Genomic DNA, 21802 nt, shown 5'->3' on the forward strand with positions numbered 1-21802 from the left:
TATGATGAGAATGAGATAGTGACACATTTGGTCAATTTGTGAGGTATGGTGCATGGTGGTAGGAAATTGATGACCTCTCCACATTTCGTGGTTTTTGACTTTTGCAAGTTTAATTTTTGTAGCCATACGTATACAAGGAGCCATATTCCATGATGGTATACTAATGTAGCTTCTATATATGTATGGAAGCATTTGAATTTGATTGGAACGGCAAGGTGGGGTCTAAATATAGAAAAAGTCTAAAAGACTAATATTTTTATTAAAATTTGACAACTATTTAATCAATAAATAATTTTGCACTATTAAATATAATTTTATATCATTAAAAATATTAATGACAACTAATTGATAAGTATAAATTACAAAATTCGCTACTACTCCTTCTAAATATATGGGAAGAGTCTGGCATGCAATCATGCATACAATAATCTTCCATTCCCCTTCCACTCCATTCCAGTTGCTCTCACTCATTTTAGCTGGCAACTTCCAACACTCTTACGGTTGTTATTAGTTATCATAATTTGATGATTTGGTTTTTAGTTTTGGAAAGTATGAGTTATTATTAGACAAATTCTGGGATGGGAGAATGGAGCCAAAACAAAAATAAATTGGGATATTTAATTTGTGGAGGAGATGGAGCAAGTGGCAGCGAAACCAAATCTGAACTCTGCCACACCCTGCAAACTTATATATTCCAAGTCATCCGATCCATAACCACACATGTATTTCACTAGTCATGAATAAGCCAAGTCTTTGAAGAAAAGTGATTGGCTACCATGTTTAGAAACTTTCGGCACAGATTTAAAGATTTTAAAAATAAAGTACCGTGAAAATGAATAATATATGGAGTCACATCAGGTCGCTAGATATTTTAATTTTAAATTGTTGGTGTAGAAAATAGAAACTATATATGTGATACCCCACAGGACAGGCGAGACACACTGACACCACCATCTAATACACACTGAATCTGTTCCTCCTCCCTTTACTTTCTTTCACATTATCAAGCTATCTAATCGCTCTCATCTCTCCAACTAACAATAATGAGCGACGTCGTCTTGAAGGAAGACACAGACACGGAGACGGAGACGCAGCTGACGGTGCTGAAGACGTCTCTGTTCTTCGCGGGAGATGGCTTCACCGTCTACGATTGCAAGGGTCAACTAGTCTTCCGCGTTGACTCTTACGGACCCGACGCCCGCGACAGAGACGAGCTCGTTCTTATGGATGCAAACGGCCGGTGTCTCCTCACAGTTCGCCGCAAGAGGCCCAGTCTGCATCAACGGTGGGAAGGATTCAAAGGGGAGAGAAGGGAGGGGGACAAGCCGATCTTCAGCGTGAAGAGATCATCCATCATCGGACGCTCAAGCGTGACGGTGGAGGTCTACGATAACCCAGGTGAGGAGTACCACATCGAGGGATGCTTCTCCCACCGCTCCTGCACCGTCTTCAACGCTTCGAAGGAACCAGTTGCCGAGATCAGACGCAAGGTGGACCCCACCACAAGCGTTATGCTTGGCAAGGAAGTCTTCTCCCTCTGCGTCAAACCTCTTTTTGATTCCGCTTTCGCCATGGCCTTTGTTCTCGTTCTCGATCAGATCAACGGCGACGATCACGACCTTCTTAACACTGCTCCTGCCGACCACCCTGCTGTGCACCCTCTCCCTGCTGCTACTACACAACACCAGCATTAATGAGGCACAAGCTTTTGTATTTTATGACCAGCACTTAATCATCAAAAGAAAAAAGAAAAGTGAGTGATTTTCTATTATTAGATGTAATCTCGCACTATTAAAAAGTTATAGCCTCTAGCACTCCTCTTAATTAATTGCTCCATCTTTGTTTATTAATTACTTAACCAAACATTAATCGTCCTTTAATTTGGGTGTCACCCTCCAAGGGAACCTCTGCCCCGTCTTTTATGCTCTAAGATTAATAATAATAACGTCTCTCTTTTATGTGCTTCTGTAAATTTTATATTATTATCATTCATAATATATAAATATCAGCGCTGAGTTGCTACGTACCTTTTGTTTATTTGTGGTTAATTCATTAAAGTCTCAGATTTGCGTTGCTAGCTGAATAATTCAATTTGTTCACAATATTCGACGTATGCTATGGTCTTCTGGATACGTCATGGCTATGTATCTATGGTGTCATTGCTACTTCGCTTTCAAAATGTTGATGTGTCTGGAAAAAAAAAAAGTAAAATCAACATGTATAATCTTGAGAAACCATGTTGATGATGCACATTTCATGTTTTAATATTTTAATTAAGACCATCGTTATTGAACCTTTTCCATATCATAATTACTAACCTTGTACTTTCCTTTAGATTTTTGGTGTTGATATAAGGTCATTGGTAATCTAACTTCCTTATGACCGTGAAATTCGTACTTGTGTAACAAGATAAGCTAAGATCCCAGCTAGTTCCTAGTCTTTAGTCTTTTACTATTTGCAACGGAATAAGGTTGATGTACGCACTATACATATTCAAATATTCAAAACGGTGTCGACCTCACATTTGGAACTTCAAATATTCTCTTGATGAGTTGTACTTCCGTCTCTCGTATTGCCATTTTTATGATCCAAAGATTCCATGAATAAATTCTGCAGAGACTATATGATTGCGTCCCACACCGTTTTGACCTCAAACAATCAATAAGGAATAGCTTGGTCATACTAATATATGTGGCCAAGAGTAAGGAATAACATCCAATATAAAGATACTAGCTAGGACAACACCGGGAAGCAAAAAAAAAATAAAAAAAAAAGCAACAAAAGAAAAAGTGGGAATTAAAAAAGGATGTGGAAAAGCTTTTTCACATGCATCAACCGTTGTTGCTGGCTCAATAAACTTAACTAGAATAATTATAAAGGGTATTAGAATTTATTATTTTTAGTTATTAATTAGTTATTAATGTTTAAAAGTGTGAGTTTAAATATGCTATTAATTATTAAACTAAAGAAATTGAGTTATGACTAAAAGTAATGGCAAAAAAATAATAAAATTTTAATAATTTTCTGACATTTTTTAAATAAAATGATGTGGGACCAAATTAAAGCGACAAAATAGAGAAAAAAAATACGATAATATCTTCTGAGTTCTGACAGCATGAACTAAATTACGACGGAATCGGATTCCACATTGCAAATCCTCATATTTAATTAAGCTGGGTGGACACTAAAAAATATTCAGCAATGTCTACAAATTAAAGCTTGGTTTTTAATTGTTGTATTTTACCTTTCTAATTTTCTATCGTGTCTAAATCATTGTCGTCGGTCACATAGATTATAATATAGCGATTAGGTTGAGCATTAGTTGGCAAAACTATCTTCATTTTGATTTTGACTGTTACCCGAATTCAACATCACATATATTAAATTTTTAATACTTACTCGTCATCATATTCATAAATGTCTCATATTCATGCAACAAAATTAGTTAAAGTTTATTCATCAAAAAAAAAAAAAAAATTTAAAGCTTATCAGCACTTTATCTATGTTAAAGAGTTTAGTTGAACCTTTCACTTTTGTCGTGTGCATATAATTTATTTATTTGAATGGTCATATAAAATTGATTTCGATTTGGCTTATTTTAGCACTACCTAGCTACAAAGTAGAAGCACTAGACAGAAATCCTAAAGAAGATTAATTGGGGACAATAACGAATACCAACTTAAGGTTTATATAAAGGATAGTGACTCAAAGATAATAGTCTAATTAAGGTGATTAAGAGCTTGTTTGGGTAGCTTCTAAAGAAAAAAAAATTTTTTGAGTTATTTTTTTTAAAAGATCTTATGAAAAAGTAAAAGTAATTTTATGTTTGGATATCTCATGCAAAAAATTTTTTTTATCTATTAATTATGTTTGGATATAACAATATAAAAGTACTTTTTTGTTTATTTATTACATGAAAAACATCTTTTTTTAAAGAGAAATAAAGATGTAAATTACAGCTTATCAAAAAAGATATTTTTTTATTTTTTTAGTACTTTTACTTTTACTATTAAAAATTTACCAAACACGCTAAAAAATAAAAAAGATCTTTTTTTTTATCAAAATAATAACACCCAAACAAGTACTAAGAGACATATATTGGGGCGAAAAGGAAAAAGCACGATGTAAAGAACCACGCATAAAGGTATGGAAAAGTCTAGGGGCAGCAATTTTATTGAATTTTGACCAGCATGTAACCAGCAGAGAAATGTGAGTCATTAGATGAAATCTCACACCAATCTCACACCATTAAATCATCATTGATGGCTATTTGATGGCTACCAACAAAAGTTACGGACTCCTAGCATTGCTCTAAAGGTATTAAGGGTCGTTAATATCATTATTGATCACTTAAAAAATCTGTACTCAAAGTATTGTCTCTTTTGTAGGACAAGAATTTTTAATAATGTGAACACTTATTTATTAAAAAAAATAGCTTGATTTCGAAAAATGAACGAGTTCTAGATTCTGAGTATGTAACACTACCACTCCATCATATAGTGACAATATACAAATCCTGGAAGGAAGAAGTTGCTCTGTTTTTACATATATATTCTCACATACATGTTGCACAAAACATGCTTTACACTGCTGAAACGTTGACAAAAACAACAAGTCAACAGCAATATATAGACAAGATTCAATGCCTAATCATCAAGCATATGACACATTTGTTGAGTGTTAATATAAGAAGAATACAAGGTTAAGTAGTCAGCTAGAGATTTCTTCTTGTGATGGGTGTGTGTAGTGAAAACTGTTAGAGGATCCAAAGAATGGCCGAATTTGCATGTCAATCACAATGCTAGAAGAAGAAGAATAGCAGCACAAGTTGTGAAAACCATTACGAAGGAAGATCCAATACCCTGCATGACATCATAGTTAGTTAGAAACATGGAAATGGAATAAAGATTACAAGGAAAGCATGATGATGAAGATCCATATATACCTTATGTAAAGAAGTTGCGGAAGAAGGTTTGAGTCCGGTAAAGCCAATATCATATGCAATGCTTCCATCAGGCTTAAACAAGCCAAAGTTTCTCTCAGAGGTTGGGCCAGGCTTCAAATTCTCGTTGAACAAAGCAAATATATAAGCCCTCACCACCATCTTTGGCCTATAAGGAGTCCCCTTTTTCTTGAGCAGGCGCTTCCGCAAATTCTTGTTGTAAGTCCTGGCATTCTTCAGCGTTGCACCAGCCTCGTTCTCGTCGCCACGAGAAGCCCAGCCGGTCTCAGAAACAATGACCTCCATCTTGGTATAGCCAACCTTCTCCAAAGCAGCATAAGCCGCATCAACTTGAGCATCAAACATGTTATCATAGTGCAGCTTTGTCTTAGCATCATAAATTCCGGGGCTCTTTTGGAATAGAGCATAGTTGATATCAATATGCTGAGGATCATTCTTGTAGGCCAAGAAAGGGTATGCATTTATGAAGAATGGGGAACCAATCTGCGAGAAGAATTGCAAGAGAGGCCTCATATATGGCATCACATCATCCTTGAAAGTGCAAGAAGATGGAGGGTATGAATTTGCAAACACTGCTTCTGAGTGTGGACTTGAAACTTGAATGTCTTTGGCTAAACCAAGCTTTTGAAGGGCACTATACACATTTCTAGCTGCTGGAAGCAGAGCTTCCCAGAGCTCAATATCTGTGCCTCCAAGGATTTCATTTCCCACCGCTATTCCACGGATTTTAGTCCCCGGAATGAATGGCTCTACATTTTCTTTGATCCAACTCATGGCGCGATCCTCGGCCACGCTCATGTCTTTCAGGAACTCATTGGGAAGTCCAACCACGATTTCAATTCCGGAACCTTTGAATGCCATGAGGACTTGATGATCAGAATCATATATCCTTATGTTCTTGATCTTGGCGGCTTTCAGCAGCGTGACTACACTCTCCGGGGGAGGCAGATTGTCTGCTATCCTACCGTAGTTCACTCCGTATGTTCCTGTAAATGCTTTATCCGCTAATGCTGCATCAAAATTAATTAACACACTGTCAAAACTTGCTAAGAAATTCAACATAACAATGCATGTTTTGGAAAGAGATATACATTACCATGGGAAAATAATACACATGACAAGAGTAGCAGCCAAAGAAAGAATGGTGAAGAGAACTTGGTGATCATATTTAGAAAGATGAAGGGATTCCAATTGTAGAAAAAACATGTAGGTGGATCCTTGTATTATATAATAACTGAATAAGGGAAACGAGGAATAGGGAAAAACCACAAAACTCCTGGGGATGATTCAAAACTTTTCCCGCAGGCATTGCCATAAACACGAGATTCTTGGCCTTAAACCAAAGATGATTGGGGGCAGAGGTTGTTTTCCCCAGATAAGAATAGATTCTTCCTTTTCCTCATTCTTAAAGTAATCTTTTGCACTTCATGTTTTATGGTTTTCACTTGCTCTATGTATGTCATTGTCTCTTGTCTCTATAGAGTTACGTGAAATATGTTATTGGTAATACCTTACGTGTCATCATAGGTAAGTGTGTTCAGAAACCTTGAGTCACAGTCACACAACCAGGGAATGAAAAATGCTCCTCACTTTTTGGCCCCCAAAGGCAGCTTCATTAACCTTTTACTCGTAATTTTTTACAAGATAAAACGAATAAATTTGTTAAATTTGCAAGGAATCTTGCCTAAGGTTTTGTAATGAAAAAATTCACGTTTTGTAACCGTGGCTTGAGGAAGGATTTGAGTAAAAGGGTACAATAATATTGACTTTAATCCTACAAGAATTTCAGAAATACGGAGCAATGTAGAATTTAACCGACTACTAACACGATTTCGAGACAAGAGTCTACAATAATCTACATACTACTAAAACGAAGTAGAGACTAGAGTAGAGACTAGAGTCTACAATAATCTACATGGATGAACTAGGGAAAATAATAAGTCCTAATCTAAGATTAAAGATAGTTCTCCTAAATAGCTACCACCAAATCATATATAGAATACTACAGTCATCCATTGAGGTCACAAAATAACTAAACAACTTCGACAGTATCACAGAAGTCACGGTCGCCTAAGGCAAAATAATACACAACATTTCAGCAGCGAATATGAATGGTTGCTTCACTGTGCACAGCTCCAAATAACATTTCCATTGTCAACTAGCTCACCCTCCTTCTTCAGTTGCTCCTCGGCTTGAACGGGGTTACTTCTTTCATCAGTTACCGCGATATCTTGCTTTGCATTATTGATCTCTTCAGCAGATGCAGGTGGCACAGCAATCGGATCCTCCTCTTTCTCGGCACTGCCATTTGCATCAAGAATCACAGCATCTGATTTATCCTGCTTATTCTCAGTTGCACCATTTTCTTGGGATGCTTCAGTAACCATTTCTTGGTTTTGACCTACTTCAACTGGAGGCTTGTCAGCAGTTACATTTCCACCTTCCGCATGACTATTCCCAATCTTCTCTGCATCATTCTTATTGTTCAGACCAGTCTCTTCCTTATCTACCTCTGCATCCTTGGTTTGTTCATTTTTTTCATTCTCATCTCCATTCTCAAGTTCCTTTTCTCCTTTAGCTTCTGGATCCTGGGGTTCTTCAGTAGTTACCTTCCCCTTGCCTTCCTCTGAAGCAGGTTCAGTTTCTTTGTTCTCCTTCTTTGATCCTGAAGATTTTCTAGATCTTTTCTTTGCAGGCTCGCTGTCTGTAGGTGGACTTGATTTCACCTTTTCGCTAATCCTTGCTGATCGTCGGGGGGTCTCACCAGTTCCCCAGTCAAACTCAGAGATTGCAGGGTTGCCTGGATGTGCCTTAAGGTATTGTTCCAATTGTTTTCTAGAACTGATCTCCTCCCCAGTTGGTGCAATGAATACAATTTCGCTTTTTCTTGGTGAGCCCACTTTCTTAGGGAAGTACTGTCCAATGGAACAAAAAATGGATTAGAGCAGTTTCCAAGCAGCACACAAGCAATCCACCGAGATTTGTTGTACAGCTCAGCAATGTAAGGTGGGTCATAGAGAAAGGAAATGGAGGCTACATGATAATAAAGTCTTGTAGAATAGTCTATTGATAATAACACAAAGGCCCACTTCGTCAATAAACCGTTAAGCATTAAGATACAATAGTTTAAAAAACAAGTATCTGTGTGCAAGTGTGCGTGTTTTTTTGTGTGTGTGTGTGTTGTGGGGGGGGGGGGGGGTGTATGAGAGAGAGAGAGAGAGAGAGAGAGAGAGAGAGAGAGAATAAAACAAAGACCCACATCATCAATAAACCATTAAGCATTTTGGAACAGAACTGTGAAAACCCCTAGTGAAATTATATTGGTTTGCATATCATGCCAATCCACTAGCTCATTTCTATTACAAATAGTCTGCAACTTCGGCAGAGGTAGAACAGCAAATGGCAAATCAAATCCATAGCTCAAATTATTCAAACAATGTTCTTCCGTTGCAGCTATTCCAAATTTCACCCTATACAGTGACTATAAACTCAACAAGGCAAACAAAAAGGAAAAGAATGCAACAACTCAAGACAAGATAGACAAAGGAAGGTAGTCCTGTTTGCAACATATATAATAGATATAACAACCATAAATATTAACAGCATATAGTTCATTTGGTACATCCATAAATACATTCATAACTTGCACAGAATTTAATGTTAGGTGTGTATGGGTTTGGTTTTGGACGATTTTAGAGGGGAGGGGAACAATAATGTTAGGGAGACAATAAAAATTCAGCCAAAACAGCCCAAACTTGCCTTATTTATATTTTTTGTCTTCCTAGCATTACCGAGAGAGAAAGGCTTAGAGGGTTAAATCCTATTCACAAGTTTTATTATTAGAAAGTGCAAGGGTTTTGAAGGTTTGTGTTAATCTTTCAAACCCCTCATTTTCAAGTTCCCTCAAATTGGGAGTTTTATGAAATTAAAATTTAAATTACCTTTTTATCCCTAATAAACTATTGTATTACAAGTTATTAGCATTTACTTTTTCTATTCCTAATAGTATAGTAAAACATAAAATCGCAAAAATAGATAATAAGACCTCCAAAGCCCCATTCCTCTCTTTCTTATTTCAAACTCAGAGAACACTGAACAAGATTATCTTAGGCCCTTCCTTCCCTTCTCTCCCCCTCCAAAACCTTCCCTTTCCTTTCCCTCCCTCCCAACTTGCGAACACACCTAAAGACTAAAGTCTAACTAATTTTCTTTCATTCCTTGAATATTTCCAACCCTAAAAACTGCAGAGTAAGCCAGAGTTTCCTACTAGTGAACTCCATTTCTACTACAATGAACAAAGTTCTCCCCCTCTTTTCACAGTCAAGCACCAATGAAGAACAACCATTTATTGCAGAAATTCTTTCCGCATAAACATAACCTTCAGTTTTTAGCTGGTTATATCAAGTTGTAAATCACCTAGAGTCAAAGTCCTATAAAAAAATGTTAGCAGATAGTAAACAAAGAGAAGCTATCAATTCATTAAATTGTATCATCCCTAATACCGATACGCATTTCACATGCACGAACGATAAACCAAAGCCTGAAAGATTCCACAATAGTCGGTTGAAGAACTGATAATCATAACATACTAAGGATTTGGTGCGAAAGATTGCACCATTGCAACACGCTATGCAGATTAAGGACTAAGAAGCTTGTATGATGCAAAGAGCATAAAATTGAAATAATTTTGCAGAAACAGTGTCCAAAAACTGCATTTAGTGGGCTGAAAAACCTAATGAAGCCAGACAATCATCAAAGGAAGTGGAAAAATGGGAAACTGAAACCATACAAAAACCCTAGAAAGGAATTGAGCAGTAAAGGAAGCAGAAGAAGAAAATTGGTATTGTAACAGAAATACAGTAGGAGACATAAACAAGGGTAAGGTATCCTGTAAATTTAATTGTACAAGTAATTAACATATAACATAAGATAAGATATCGTAGATAAGAGAAGATAAGAAATAAGATAAGGAGAAGAAAGAGACCAGCTTGTTCCAAGAAGGGGGAGCTGGAAGCTCAACGGAGACAACCTCCTCCTGCAACTCCTTGGAAGCGTTGTTGTTGGTGTCCATGAGTATGTTGTTGAAAAGAAGTTCCACCGACTCGGAAGGGGAAAGAAAACCGTTGGTGCTGTGTTGTTTCTCTTTTGTCTCAAGTCTCTCAAACTCGACCCTCCACAGAGAATTTAAGTTGGGGGGGAAGTGGGATGTGATAAACTCACCTACCAATGACCCACCCTCAAGCTGCCACTTGTCCGTTAAACCCACACGACTCACACGACTTATCACCACTTCCATTTTAAAATCTAAATCCGAAATATCTTATCTTTATTTTATTGATACAACAACAAGTACGTCTATGTGAAGCATTTTATCCAGTTAAAATAGGCACGTGCGACATGGAGATGCATCGGCGATCCGCCAATGGTGGCCTTCCTACTCCTAGTAACCACTATAGTAATTTGTTAGGTTAGTGGTGCTAATACCGAGGCATGATTAGTGATTAGTGTCAATTAAGGTAAATGGAATCCAAGTCCATGGGAATACGGTAGAGGCGCTCCATCCATGGACCATGGGGATGGGAAAGGACTCTTTGGGGTTGAGTGAGACTTCAGACACAGAGCGCCACCTGTCGCTCACAGGTATAAAGTTACTGGATAACGTTCCGTTTATAATTAACTGGATTTAAATCTGAGTTTCGGGTCCGATCCATGACCCTCACCGCTGCCCAACGCTCCCCCTATGTCTTCTAACTTTCAACTGTACTATTGTATACTAATCGGTTTGGAAATTAATTTTTATTTCCTTTTTTCTTTTTTTTTTGTTATCAATTGTTTTTATTTTAAGCACCTTATTAATGAACATCTTAAATATATTTATCATAAAAATATTTAATTAAAAGTTAAAGTTCGACCATATAAGATGGGGGTTATGATTTTCTAGTCCTCTAGCTAAACCATGTGGGATAGCAAAGTTACATGCTTTATTTTAAGGAGTTCAAAGTTCAAACACTATTATCTTTAAGTCCAGATTCCATCCAGTCATCTCTTTTTGGTTTTTTTTTTTTTTTTTTTTTATTGCTTCACGGTGTTCACGCATGTGTGAAGTCATACTGAAGAGTCGTGTCACGTGTGCACTGCCCTTGAGAGGAATGGATTTCTATACACCCAATAGTTATGGGCTTTTTGAATCAAAACTGGCCAGAAGCATATGGGCTGAATTGGATCATAAACACCCAAACATATGCAGAAAGTTTCAAATTTGTACCAGGCCCGTTTTAATGCCCAACAGAAAAAGAATATTTGCTTGCGTGTGCAGAGCAAGCGATGGTAATTGGCTAATTGCACTAATGTTTGACCTTGAACTCCTTTTGGAGCTTATTCACATTTATAGTACCTGTTTTCACATTACTTTTTGCAGATTTGAAAAGTTTTCATGAACTCCACGCTGGCGCATTCATGGATACAAATAAATGGATACAAATAAATAAGCCATGACTAATGCTTCACCGTATGTGTGTATTAATCAGCGCTTGTGCTCGCTGAATTCATGTGTCACTTCCCACCTTTTGCCTAACTTTACTTCTCGCCAGAATCTTCCAAGTTTCCACACTACCTTAACCAACTTTAATTTGTCTAATATGTCCAGTCAATTGCTAAAAATAACAAGTCAATAAAGGATTCCAATATTTTGATTTCTTCTTTTCTGAGATAAAAACTAAAAAGACAACAGGAGCGGCTTCAAGTCACCATTAGTCCATAACTTTAGTGGTTATGACTTTATATCAAACGTTGACTTCCCGTCCCCCCACTCCGTTTATGAATAATGATATTTGCTTTCCTTCTTGTTTGAGTTAGTTGTGTGTAGTAAATAAAATAGTAATTGTATCAGTGTAAAATCTAAAATGTACTATACTGTAGTCCGTAGTCTGTAGTAGTAATTGAGAATGGGAGTAATTGATAATAAATATAGTTGGTGGAAAAAGGAAACTATTGTGACAGCTAGCATGATGAGAACCCCATATATAATGTCTGACTCAGACTTTTCTTTTCTTCCAGATTGGTAACTAGGTATAAATTTCTTCACAAAGGTTAAATGGGAGAGGGGAGAGTCGAACCATTTTTTACTTACCACATGCTTCTTCAAATTATAATATAACAGATTTTCACTGTGTTTATATTTTATTTGTTCATTTGTTGGAATGGAGAGCTCTCAACGATAGACTTAGGAAAACAACACATCTAACTCAAAACTTTTAAGATAGTAAATTAATGGGTCTCTCATCTTATAAACTCTTCACTCTTTCTTATTTTATTTGATGTGGGACTAACTTCAACACTCCTCACACTTGCAATACTAACACGAATTAGTACATAGGAAGCAATGGTTATGAGTGAATTTGCTACACATAAGTGGACTTTAAAAGGAAGTTAATAAGACCCGAAAGAGACATGTTAATGTTAGTTACTTTGATTTTACCTCAAAAGCAGGGAAATTAAAGTCCAGCACCGTAATGCAACTATAGCGACCCTACTATCTTGATGACCATCACCTCACATGAAGTCTCGTTCTTCTTCACAAACATATCAAGTCAATATACAACTTGTTCGGTCTCCTCCTTACAACTTCCATAACCTGTCAAGATCCACAAACCTTTCTTCCTTCATCCCCTTTGGTTTCATCCTGCTACAACAACTCTTCATAATTATTACTCATTTTTTATATAGTCTTAAGGTACAGCATGCCTGCTTCATCGTTTCTGCCAGCTACTGCAAAATAAGGTTTGTCTTAGTCTCTCATACTCGTACTCATATCTATCTAGCCAATGTAACGTGTCTATGGTTTCCTGGATTGTTGTAGTGATTAAATTAAAACTAGTGTTGATTATTGCAGCGATCAAATCATGGGGCTGTTGAGATGTGGAGCCTTGTTTTTGTGTGTGCTGCTTCTGTCCACAACCTGCTTGGGTAAAGAACAGCACATTCAGAAGATATATCCTGGCTTCAGTGCATCTAAGCTGGATTGGGACGATTATAATGGAATGTTCTTGCTATCCAACAACTCGGCTTTCGCCTTCGGATTCTTTGGTACCCTTGATGTTTCCTTGTTTGTTCTAGTAGTCCTTCACCTGAGTAGCTACAAAGTGGTTTGGACTGCCAACAGAGGCTTACTTGTTAGGAATTCTAATAGATTTGTGTTAGAACATAGCGGGAATGCATATTTGGAGGGTGGGAACGGTGTGGTTTGGTCAACAAACACAACAGGACAAAGAGTAAGATCCATGGAGTTGCAGGATTCAGGGAATTTGGTGTTGATTGGGGAAAATGGGACATCCATTTGGCAGAGTTTTGACCATCCCACTGATACTCTTTTGCCTGGTCAAGCCTTTGTGGAAGGAATGACACTAAAAACCTTTCCCAACCGCAACAACTTGTTCCATTTTCTTGCTTATAAGGCAGGTGATTTGGTTCTCTATGCAGGATTTGAGCCCCCGCAACAATACTGGTCAAGCCAAAAGAATTTCAGTGGCAAGATTCATTCTGCTTCTCTGGTGTCCAATTCATGGAATTTCTATGACAAGAACGGGGATTTGCTGGGGAGAACTGTTTTCTCTGACCATTCAGATCCTGACTCATTTTGGGTTGCTATTTTGGACCCTACAGGTGCCATCTCTTTCTATGATCTTAGCAAAGGGAAGGGTGCTACACCTGAGGCAACAAAAATACCACAAGACCCTTGTGGCATTCCTGAGCCTTGTGATCCTTACAATGTTTGTTTCTTTGAGAACTGGTGTGAATGCCCTGCACTTCTCAAATCTCGCTTTAACTGCAAGCCACCTAATATCTCAACTTGTTCTAGGACTTCTACGGAACTTCTATATGTTGGTGAGAAGCTTGACTATTTTGCACTTGATTATGTTGCACCGGTTTCAAAATCAAACCTGAATGCCTGCAAAGAAGCTTGTTTGGGAAACTGCTCTTGCCTTGTGCTTTTCTTTGAAAACACCACCGGGAGATGCTTTCATTTTGATCAGACCGGAAGCTTCCAACGATTCAAGGGGGGTCCCGGCGGTTTTACTTCATATATGAAGGTGGCCATTGATGACGGAAATGACCACAAAAAGCAAAAGAATGGGATACTGCTAATTGTTGCCATAGTAGTCTTCACAGTTCTGGTCATTGTTAGTCTTGTGGCAGGGTTCTGGTACTATAACAAGAAGATGAATCTTGTTAAGCATGAACAAGACACATTGGAGGAGGATGATTTCTTGGATGGTCTCTCCGGAATGCCTACTCGGTTTACTTATGGTGCTCTCTCTACGGTGACAAAGAACTTCTCCACGAAAATTGGTGAAGGAGGTTTTGGCTCTGTGTATCTTGGTGTGCTTGAAGATGGAACTCAGTTGGCCGTGAAAAAATTGGAAGGTCTTGGACAAGGGACAAAAGAGTTCAAGGCTGAAGTGTCTATAATTGGAAGCATTCATCATGTTCATCTGGTCAAGCTTAAAGGCTTCTGCGCTGAGGGTTCTCATCGCCTTCTCGTCTATGAATACATGGGGAGGGGATCTCTGGACAAATGGATCTTCAAGAACAGTGAAAACACTTTCTTGTTGACTTGGGATACAAGGTTCAACATTGCAATAGGCACAGCCAAGGGATTGGCCTATCTTCATGAGGAGTGTGAGGTGAAGATTGTCCATTGTGATATTAAGCCGCAGAATGTTCTTCTTGATGATAATTTCACTGCTAAAGTTTCAGATTTCGGACTGGCTAAGCTAATGAACCGCGAACAAAGCCATGTGGTTACAACTCTAAGGGGCACAAGAGGGTATCTAGCACCAGAATGGATCACTAACTATGCAATTTCTGAGAAGAGTGATGTGTTCAGCTATGGCATGGTCTTGCTGGAGATTATTGGAGGAAGGAAGAACTATGATCAGTGGGAAGGCCCAGAGAAAGTGCATTTTCCTTCTTATGTCTTCAGAATGATGGAGGAAGGGAGACTGAGAGAAGTTATTGACAAAAGGATAGACATTGATGATAAGGATGAAAGGGCTATGATTGCTCTCAAAGTTGCTCTATGGTGTATACAAGATGATGTCAGTTTGAGACCTTCCATGACAAAGGTAGTTCAAATGCTTGAAGGTCTCTCCCCTGTACCTGATCCACCGTTATCTCAGTCTAGTTCTTTCACAGCCTTCCTGAAAATGAGTAGTGGAGAAGCTTCTTCTTCAGGACAGGGAAGCTTCTATAGTAACGTGCCACTTTCTTGTGTTCAATTATCTGGACCAAGATGATGATAAAGATGAGATGAATAGATATACTTTTCTTTTCTTTTTTGGTAACACCATCATATTCAACTTGCACTTTTGCTTGTTACTTTTGGCCTAGTAAAATTAGCATGGGTAACATCTTTTATGATGACAATGTTATTATATTGTAGCTTGGATTGCCAAAGCCATCAATTTTGTTAAACTAGAATGCATTTTGTTGTATATAGACTATTGTGTTGCTTATTTCCTGCTTCGGATGAGAAATTTATTTGAGACAGAAACACAAATCTCAGTCTTGTTAGTTACAAACGTTGTTCTGCTTTGTTCTGTACTATTAGTGTCCTCAAGATTTTTTGTCTTATGGAGCATGTGTTTTTTTTTTTTTTTTTTTGTGTGGTCAGAAAGAAAACAATATCATATATGCCAGAAAAAGAAGGAAAATGAATAATGAAGGTGCAGATACACTAAAAGATCACAAATGGAAAGAGACAAAATCAGAGAGTAGTGTTGGAATCAGCATAGATTGCCGGCATTGAACAAATTGTAGCTGAATAATGAATTGTGAATGATACTATTTCTCATCACGTCCATGCCAAATGGTGAGAATAGACATTCTGAAAAGGACTCAGTCTCAAACAAGATGTCACCTCACCTTATCATTTTATCAATGAGCCTGACATGTGAAATAATACTAACAATGATAAAAAGGAAATTATGGAGGACTATTATTCATTAAACAAGCACCTAATACATTTGGAGCCGTTGGTTTATGCCATTATTAAAACCTGTCACCTATATTAGAAGATTATCTTGTTGACTATTATGTTTCTTTGTTTCCCTTTCTTTAGTTTTATCACTTGTTTTCATAGAATCAGACCAATGGATGTTCTTGATCAAAAGAACATTCGCCATGGGCTGTTCTTTATTCCTTAGCATCTACCAAAATTTCATATTACCAAAGGATACAAATTACAACAGTGCAAGCCTCATTGTCACATACACATAAAAAGTTGCCTTCTCTTATTTATGCCATAAGGTATTTACAACCAGACACTCATCTCAGCAAAGTCAACCCCACTTAGGTACTACATAGTATAACAGGAACATCACTCAGAGACAGAGAGGTATGCATTAAAATGAGGCTGGCCATTAGCTCCGTGAAAGACATTGCTGTGATCAGTTTGATGTTGGTGGTCTTTACCTTCCTCCTCTTCAGCGTCCCAAAGGAATTTAGCATAAGAAGCCAGGACATAGCTGAAAAACTTAACGTTTACACATCAGATTCATCAACATATAAGAAATATCAGCATAAAAATGAAAACTATATAATATCTAACACTTTGCTAACAAAAGAAACAAAAACCAAATCTTGATCTGAGGAATTAGAAGAAAAACCATGATCCATGAATATATATTATATATCTTACCAATCATCAGGGGCGCTTTTAACAGCTTGATCAAAATAGCCCTCAGCACGATCAGCATCCTTCTCTATTTGCCAAATTAAATCGGCATAGAGTGACAAAACAGTTGCATCACCAGGATTAGCCAAAATGGCTCTTTCAAGATACTCCTCGGCTTTAGGATAATCTCTACGAACCTATATTTGCAAATTGAATATCAGTGAACCATTCATAGACAGAGCACAATAGTTTTCTTAGATCTTCCATGTATTGATAAGTTTCAAAAACAAGCTTTACCTCTTTTAAGAACTTAGCATAATTTCCAAGCAGAAGCGCATTGTTGGGGTTAGCTTGAATCATGGTTTGGTAATAAGCATCAGTCTTATCTGATTCCCAGCCACTTCCACTGCCACCACATATCTTGCCACCATCACTCCCCATCCCACCACCAACAACTAAAGTCTGCAATCCCCTATTACCTCTCTTCTTCTCTTCACCACCATCTTCATCATATTCTACTAGGACTTGCCTATCTAAACCTGAGACTGAGAAGAGTTCTCTGATTGAAGGTTTCCCTTTTGTTGTGTGAATCACTTGGTCACTTTCTTTGATCTTGGTACCATGCTGACTCTTGAGCACGTTACTACGTGGTATGCAACTCTTGTTGTCGTGCTTTGTTGGGCTTTGATGATCTGATGAGTCAGGCAAGTTTTGTCTTGGACTGGCAAACGATCTTGTTCTAGAAAATTGAAGAACCCTTTCTGCTTCAGGGGAGGATGGTTCCCTAGAATGGGGTATGAACGAGGTTGGTATTGGTGCGGAGGAGCTTCTTAGTAACATTGTTTTGCTGTTTAGAGAAACAAACACAGAAGACAATGAGAGAAAGAAGTAGTTCAAGGTATATAATAAGATCTGTTAGGCAGTGTGGAATGGTAGGTACTGAAATAAGTGAGAAGAGTGGAAGTGAGTGACAGAAATGAAGCACTACAATAGCAGAATGATGCAGCATATATATTATTAGCATAGGACAATACTAGTTGGAGATCACAAGCCTGTAAGAGAAGAACACGTTGAGGGCAAGTTGTTGGGACCCTGTTCCCGTGTAGTGTGTTTTGTTTGTAGGCTGCTGAATTCTACGGCCAAGAATTGTTGTTGCATGTGACAGAAATGGAGTCAACATCATCATTCTATTCTTTCCAATAGTGAATAACCATGCGGCAAAGCCTGCTTGGCTATGCTCAATTAACTGCATATATTTTGGTGCCGAAATTGCCGAAGTTGTTTTTTATAGTAAGTTTTAAATATTAAAAAATTGTATACTTTTATATTTTTTAAATTTTTATCTTTTTTTAATAAATTAGGCAAGTGTATATAGGTACCGTAGCATACACCATATTTTGTTTGTATACGGCATTTGCTTATGATTGCAACATTCCACAGCTACACTGGAGTGGCAAAGTGGAAACAGACACATGCGATATTTTTATATCTTATATATTGTTGTCTTGTCACTACTCACTAAGCGTGAATGCACGATCAACTCAGACTCAATGATAATAAATCCATGATTCTCTAGTTTGTATTGTTCATAATTCTGCATTGATGAATAAAGTAACACAATAACAATTCATTGTGTTGGGATTGAGTATTGATGGACACACTTCAACATTATTACACTGGAGCCGAGTTATGATTATGATAACGATGAGTAATGAAAGAAAAGATAAGATCACAAGAACAGAACAAAACAAAAATTAGAGGACAAAAGAAGCATCTGGAGAAAAATAACGCGACAGAGACAGAGGCGTGGCACTAGCAAGTAAAATAAATATCTCAAGAGCAACATGGTGAGTTACCCACGTCAACCCCATAACGATGCTTTTAATTACCAAAAATAAATATGATATTTTAGTTCCCATGTCATGTGACAGTTCCAGGTGACATCGTATAAATCCTTGTGTTCATGTGTTGGAGCAGTACTGTCTAAGAGAAAAAAAGGTGAGTGGTATATTCATTGATAGGAATTGGTAGCTCCTGAGAGAAGTGACAGCCATGAAAAAGATGGACTTCGAAATGGGAACCGCTCTCTTGCTTGGCACTCTCTCCCATCCTTATTTCTTCTTGAAATCGTGAATGTTTTTTCACCAAACCAAAAATATCATTCCGATCCTTACAGTTTCAAAGGCCAGACAATACATAAACAAATAAAAGTTCGTACTAAACTATTCACTAATAAGAAAGAGACTTTTGACTGTCCATAAACAACTAGATCTAGAAAATCATAAGCAATTCTGTTAGAAACTAAGAGGGTTCAGCCAACTCCTGCCAACTTTTTAATGAATTGGATCTCAAAACTCATCTTAAAAAAAAAAAGTTAATATATATGGATATTTCTTCTACTAAGTATCGGAATGTTTCTTTTTCATACCGAATGGATGTTCTTTTATATATTTTTCTAATTTTTTTGTATTGTAAATATGAATGTCTCTATTTCTTTAAGAATTTCATAATTTTTTTTAATTTTATAGATATCTAATTATTTTTGCTAAAATATAACTGAATATTTCTTTTGTTAAGCATTAAGATATTTTTTTTCTATTAAATGAATGTTTTTTTTTATATTTCTGTAATTGTTCAAAGACAATTCGTGCTCCACCACTATTTTCTTAAACAATTTCTGACGTTGAGTCAAGTGCAAGGCTGAGACCAATTTTAAGGGTACCTACTTGATCTACAAAGCTAAAGAAGCTTATATGCATGGCATTTAAACTCTCATACACATTCTAACCACTGATAACGTTTTTGAAATGGGTTCCTACGATCTCATCACTGAAAACTGGGCTCATCTTCAACAAACCAAGTCCCTCTTTGGATCTACGATCTCATCACTGAAAACTGGGCTCACCTTCAACAAACCAAGTCCCTCTTTGGATCGCAACATCAGCAACTCAATGCATTACTGTGTCACTTTTAGTCTGAGAAGTTGCAGAGCCTTAGATGAGAACAGAGACGGAGAGAACTTGGACGGTAAAAGAGAGATCTGTGTGTAGTTGTTGGACAGGTAAGTTAATGTGAGAGAGAAAAACCTCTTTGGTTCATATAGTTTTCGAAATCCTAAATACCAAATGTGGTTCATGCATGGATCAAAATCGACACGTGAGACTCCACTAAATGGGTTCACCGAACCCAAGTTTATAATTGGGCCTCCATTAGCTATCCATCTAGCCCAATATCAAGTAAAAAGTGAAAAGAAAAAAGATGATTCAGACGAAAAATTTTTTGCGTGTTCTTTTGGATTAAATAAGTATCCTTGTCCTGTATTATTTTTTATTCTATTTTAATGATATGAACTAATTTGAGATTAATTTTTATTTTATTAATTTTTAAATATAAATTAAAAATAACAATAAATTTAAAATAAAAACTGCTTAATGGATCAGGAAAAAAAAACCTCATATACTCATAACACCTGAGAAATTTCTGGATTCTGACAATAGATAGTGGCATAAGAGGTATCACTGCATCATTAAGTATGGACTCACTCGGAATTGGATCAAACTCTATTCTCGATATGTAAATTAAATCATTAGTCTCAAATACAATTAAATCAAATAAACCTCCCAAATTACATCTAATCTAGACTTGAAACAGTGATGCAACATGCATGCATGCGAGTGTGGAAAGGAGACTAGCTGAATCAGCTAGCTGGAATCAAGATACAGAAAACTAAGTAGCGCAGCATGAGTAACAAAGTGGTGCAATTAGTTGACTAATCAAAATCATCATCACATTAATTTAATTGATTATATGGTCATGATATTCATATACACACACACAAGACATGAGAAAGCTAACGAATAGAGAGATGGATGAAGTGTGCGTAAGCAAAGCACTAGTCATATGTATATTATATAGAATGAAGGTGCAGGAAATGGGGATTATTAAGGGTGAAAGAGCTTATTGCCGCATGTGCATCGCCATGAAAGGAGGTAATAGCTGTCATCCTTATCGTCGTGTTTGAAGAGACCCTTACTCCTTCTGTGGTTGGGAACGATGACCGTAGCCATGCATGGCCTGCACTTCATGCACTTGTCTACACATGCCGGAGGCCTTGACCCTATCACCGCCTTATTATTGCTTTCCTCCCCTCCCAACAATGATCTACCTCCTGCATCACCTGAATCAATGTAGAGACGCATGCACTAATATACATAATCATCAAATCAAAGGCTAGCTAGTTACATTCCATATATGGGTAGCTGGCTTTGAGGGAGGTTTTTTACCTGATATGGGAAGTAGAAGAGTGAGGGAAAGAATGAAAGCCACAGTGAAGAATATTGCAAGTTTGAATCCATGTGGAGCCATGTATTATGGAAGGGAATTGAAGGGAAGACTGAGGGATTTGGTTTGGAGTGAGTGAGTGAGTGAGTGATGTAAGTCACAGTGGAAGGAGTATAGTGTGTGTGTATTTTAATTTGTGAATGTATGTATGTGTTTGAGAAAGGAATAGAAAGTGATTCCTTTGGTTGAAAATAATAATAATTTTGGGGAGGGGCTTACTAGTATTAGGAGAGATGTTTCCTGTGAGAGAGACAATGATCTGCCTTCATAGCTTGTCAAACCAATAAAAATGGAATTCCACACACACAGTGAAATATGTGCTATTTTCTTTTCTTTGCTTTCATTTTGGGGAATTGGTGAATCTGACTTTGGATTGTTGGTGAATAGTAGTGGTTCTGAGTTCTGACTAGGGACACACCAAACCAGGGTATGTGATCCCAACCATCCCTATTTCCTTGGGAATCTCAGCCATTGCCCATCTTTAACTTTCCCTTTGCTTAATTAATTGCTGCATTCAATGCTTACAAACCCTCTTTTCATTTTTGCTTTGCTCCGGTCAAATGAAGCCCAACATTTTACCATTTTATAGTACTGTACTTTGTTAGCAAAATTCTGCACTCTGTAGCTAAATGTATAACTTCCATAATAATTCATCTTTCTCTATAATTGCATATCTATATCCTTGTTTTAGAAGATTTCTAATTCTCATCTTTGACTTTTATTCCCTTCACTGCACTAATAATTTTTTCCAATAAATATTTATGAAACATAAGATATCATTTAATTAATTTTTAAACAAAAATAAAATTAAAAAAGGAACAGTC

General features: G+C 37.2%; 6 protein-coding genes across 7 annotated transcripts; 2 read left to right on the forward strand and 4 right to left on the reverse strand.

Moving 5' to 3' along the window:
- Positions 1-866: 866 nt before the first annotated feature.
- LOC107619585 (protein LURP-one-related 5) lies at positions 867-1964 on the forward strand. Its single transcript, XM_088497066.1, has one exon. It carries the CDS (start codon positions 1044-1046, stop codon positions 1692-1694), a length of 651 nt encoding a protein of 216 aa, XP_088353192.1. The 5' UTR covers positions 867-1043; the 3' UTR covers positions 1695-1964.
- Positions 1965-4519: 2555 nt separating this feature from the next.
- LOC107616791 (Glycosyl hydrolase superfamily protein) lies at positions 4520-6254 on the reverse strand. The gene is made up of 3 exons (XM_016318713.3): positions 6060-6254; positions 4946-5973; positions 4520-4862 (listed from the first exon to the last, which is right to left on the reverse strand). Exons 1-3 carry the CDS (start codon positions 6127-6129, stop codon positions 4794-4796), a joined length of 1167 nt encoding a protein of 388 aa, XP_016174199.1. The 5' UTR covers positions 6130-6254; the 3' UTR covers positions 4520-4793.
- Positions 6255-6701: 447 nt separating this feature from the next.
- LOC107617890 (uncharacterized) lies at positions 6702-10526 on the reverse strand. The gene is made up of 2 exons (XM_016319767.3): positions 9948-10526; positions 6702-7878 (listed from the first exon to the last, which is right to left on the reverse strand). Exons 1-2 carry the CDS (start codon positions 10257-10259, stop codon positions 7084-7086), a joined length of 1107 nt encoding a protein of 368 aa, XP_016175253.1. The 5' UTR covers positions 10260-10526; the 3' UTR covers positions 6702-7083.
- Positions 10527-12459: 1933 nt separating this feature from the next.
- On the forward strand, positions 12460-15537 carry LOC107619668 (G-type lectin S-receptor-like serine/threonine-protein kinase SD2-5). Its single transcript, XM_088497233.1, has 2 exons — positions 12460-12742; positions 12855-15537. Exons 1-2 carry the CDS (start codon positions 12519-12521, stop codon positions 15256-15258), a joined length of 2628 nt encoding a protein of 875 aa, XP_088353359.1. The 5' UTR covers positions 12460-12518; the 3' UTR covers positions 15259-15537.
- Positions 15538-16231: 694 nt separating this feature from the next.
- Positions 16232-17646, reverse strand: LOC107619024 (uncharacterized). 2 transcript variants are annotated; one of them, XM_088497235.1, is made up of 4 exons: positions 17588-17646; positions 16935-17544; positions 16662-16834; positions 16232-16488 (listed from the first exon to the last, which is right to left on the reverse strand). In XM_088497235.1, the coding sequence occupies exons 1-4, from the start codon at positions 17644-17646 to the stop codon at positions 16341-16343; spliced, it is 990 nt and encodes a 329-aa protein (XP_088353361.1). In that variant the 3' UTR covers positions 16232-16340. The 2 variants fall into 2 exon arrangements, with proteins under 2 accessions (XP_088353361.1, XP_088353360.1); XM_088497234.1 differs by having other exon boundaries at positions 16232-16496; positions 16935-17623.
- Positions 17647-20512: 2866 nt separating this feature from the next.
- Positions 20513-21002, reverse strand: LOC107614615 (EPIDERMAL PATTERNING FACTOR-like protein). The gene is made up of 2 exons (XM_021111354.2): positions 20921-21002; positions 20513-20805 (listed from the first exon to the last, which is right to left on the reverse strand). Exons 1-2 carry the CDS (start codon positions 21000-21002, stop codon positions 20579-20581), a joined length of 309 nt encoding a protein of 102 aa, XP_020967013.1. The 3' UTR covers positions 20513-20578.
- Positions 21003-21802: the final 800 nt, after the last annotated feature.

Source organism: Arachis ipaensis, chromosome B8, assembly GCF_059453495.1.
Source record: "Arachis ipaensis isolate K30076 ecotype BB chromosome B8, ASM5945349v1, whole genome shotgun sequence".
Classification (NCBI taxonomy): Eukaryota; Viridiplantae; Streptophyta; class Magnoliopsida; order Fabales; family Fabaceae; genus Arachis; species Arachis ipaensis.